Genomic DNA, 2,803 nt, shown 5'->3' with positions numbered 1-2,803 from the left:
CAAATAAATACCTGCTGATGCACAGAACAGAAAAACTGAATAAAGATCCATTTTACAAGTGTTCACTCTGAGAAGAGTCAGACTGAATAGTTTCTACGAAAGTCTCTGTCAAACACATTAGATCATGTCAGATCTCTGAACACTGAGTCCCTCCTCTCTGAACCACATGATACCCAAGTTCAGTTCTGTAAATTCAATGTTGATGTTTATTGCTGCAGTTCCTAGTGAATGTCTGAGAACACTGCCACCTTGTGGCACATTATACCAGCACAGTGTGTTACACATGATAATCCACTAAACCAGGCACATGCACACATAGACATCAAAGGGGGATTGAGCACCTACCCTTTTTCTTCCTCGAGAGAAAGTGCCCTTTTTTCTGGGGAGTTTTTTATTATTATTTATTTTATTTTATTTTATTTGTTTTTAAATAATAATATATGTTGATTATAACAGGAGTTTTGGTGAAAATGCAGAAATCAAATCACTGATAGACTCATGCTGATCTTGAATTGACTGCTGCAGTGATTATAAAGAGAACGATCTTTGATTACTTTCTGTATATAAAATAATCACAATATAGATAACAGAATTTGCACGTTTCTAACAGGAACAGTGTGAAGTTGATGGTTTAGTCACTGGATTCACTAATGCATAAACAGCAGTAAACCACTTTATGGCAAAGAACGTTTGTATATGAGTCCTTACATATTACACCGATCACAGGTCATGATGGTCATTAAATGCAGTTTCAAATCAAGATCGGTTTAAAAAGTTTGCAAACTTTTTTGCACCAAAAAAGTCTTTCTTTACCTAACAGCTGTATCAGTCTTGTGTTTGATGGACAGACATGAGATGTTCACAACACGCCTCTTTGATACGACGATCATGATTCTCTCTCTTTTAAATACAGGCGTTTCAGAAGCGTACCATTTTGAGTTTTGAAACTTGCAGTATATTTTATTGTAGAGTAACATCCTATAAAAACCTACACATTTTTTTTATTTATTTCATTTCTTTTTTTATAAATGCTGTTAGCAATTACATTGATAAGTGTATCTTTCATTTACCGTAAATATAATCACGTAAATAGTGGGTTTGTACAAAGTTATTAAATCTAATCTTAAACGTGTCTTCTTTGGATGTATTTTATCAGACTTTTGCTCTCAGTGTCTGAGTTGGCAATTTAAGAACATGATTCTCTTGATTGTTATGTGTTCCAGTCTGATTAGTAGAAGGTAGAGTTATGTCAGGTTTTTGTACAGTGTTCTTGTGTTTCCTGTGACTGTGGGCCTCAGAGCACAGTAATACAGAGCAGAGTCTGATACTGCAGCAGAGAAGATGATCAGATCCACACGGTTGGTCTCTTTTGTAGCTTGTTTTTCTTTTCTGAGCTTAGTAGAGAACCTGGGATCTACATCAGATGTCTTAGTCTCTTTCACACTCTCTATTATGAGCACAAGAAATTGAGGAGCTGATCCGGGATACTGACGGTACCATTGAAGTGAGTCTGCAGAGGAATAACTGCAGGATAAAGTAACAGTTGAACCCACTGCAGCAGATTCCTCAGTGCTGTCTGGTGTGATTTCATCTCCAAAACTCACACCTGGAAAGAGCAAAAGAATAACTTTTCAAATAGTGTTTGAAATTGATTTATTACAGTGATCAATTATTTGAAATTTTATACATACAAAAAAAATACAGGTACATTTTAATGCTACATTGTCATTGTGGTAAAAAATAATACATTTAGGATGTGATATTTAACTATAATAATTTAGCATTTAAGATTATTTATGACAAATTATTATGTTTATATCCTTAAAATTAGAAATACAGATGCATGCAAAACATACACAAAAGCACTTACATGTCAAGGCAGAAAGCAGAATGACTGAATGAAGAATCATTGTGCATGTGTGTGTTTCACTACAGCAGGACTGAGCTTTGTGACAGTCTAACAAATGTAACAAGATCATCTCAGATGCATGTGCTAAACTCCTCCTCTTTCACACTCTTACAGTTGATGCCAAAAACTGGTTGTCAAATACACTTATTTTAAAACCAAACATTACATTTAATATAATAAATGTGAGATTGTGCGGGTCAAAAAATCTTTTTTATACAGGTTCACAAAAGAATATTAAAACCATTTTTCAGCACATATACTTTATGTAATGTATAGTGACGAGTGCACAACTTTGCACAACACTAAATAATTAAATTCTTAATTAAAAGATTTTTTAATTATATGCATGTTATTGTTGTGGTATAAAAGTCAGTAACTTGTGGATTTGCATCTCGTCATATAATTGAGCACTTGCTCTGTTTTTGTGTGAGTGTTGAGTGTGTTTTAGTCACTGTGGACCTCAGAGCACAGTAGTACACAGCAGAGTCAGACACACGCAGATTCTTGATTGTCAGTGGAACTGAATCTGATGACACTTCAGAATGAAATCTCTCCTGGAACTGAGCATCATTATCTGCTCCTCCATATTTGTTTCTCCACAGGATGTATTTAGGAATGTTATTTGCTCTCTGGATGTACCAGAAAAGTTCTGGTTGTGATAAAGCTGTTTTATATTTGCATTGTAATGTTATTGATCTTCCTTCAAATTCAATGATGTTTTTATCTGGCTGATCAACACTGTCTTCTTAATGACACTCTGTAAAAACATTAAAAAATGTAATAATAAACTGTAAACATTTTTTGTAAACATTTGTAAACATTTACTTATTAAGGTTATAAAACTGTTTTAAGTAATTATGAAAATACAAATTCCCCCACTTACCATGATAAACC

General features: G+C 33.9%; 1 gene segment (V, D, J or C); it reads right to left on the bottom strand.

Moving 5' to 3' along the window:
• Window positions 1-117: 117 nt before the first annotated feature.
• Window positions 118-1,939, bottom strand: LOC107737076 (Ig lambda chain V-II region TRO-like). The segment is given in 3 exon segments: window positions 118-294; window positions 1,302-1,606; window positions 1,871-1,939. Coding segments are annotated over 3 exon segments (522 nt in total).
• Window positions 1,940-2,803: the final 864 nt, after the last annotated feature.

This window comes from Sinocyclocheilus rhinocerous, unplaced genomic scaffold (genome assembly GCF_001515625.1).
Source record: "Sinocyclocheilus rhinocerous isolate Xijiao unplaced genomic scaffold, SAMN03320098_v1.1 scaffold7303, whole genome shotgun sequence".
NCBI classification, from domain to species: Eukaryota; Metazoa; Chordata; class Actinopteri; order Cypriniformes; family Cyprinidae; genus Sinocyclocheilus; species Sinocyclocheilus rhinocerous.
This window is presented reverse-complemented; position numbering and strand designations above follow the sequence as displayed.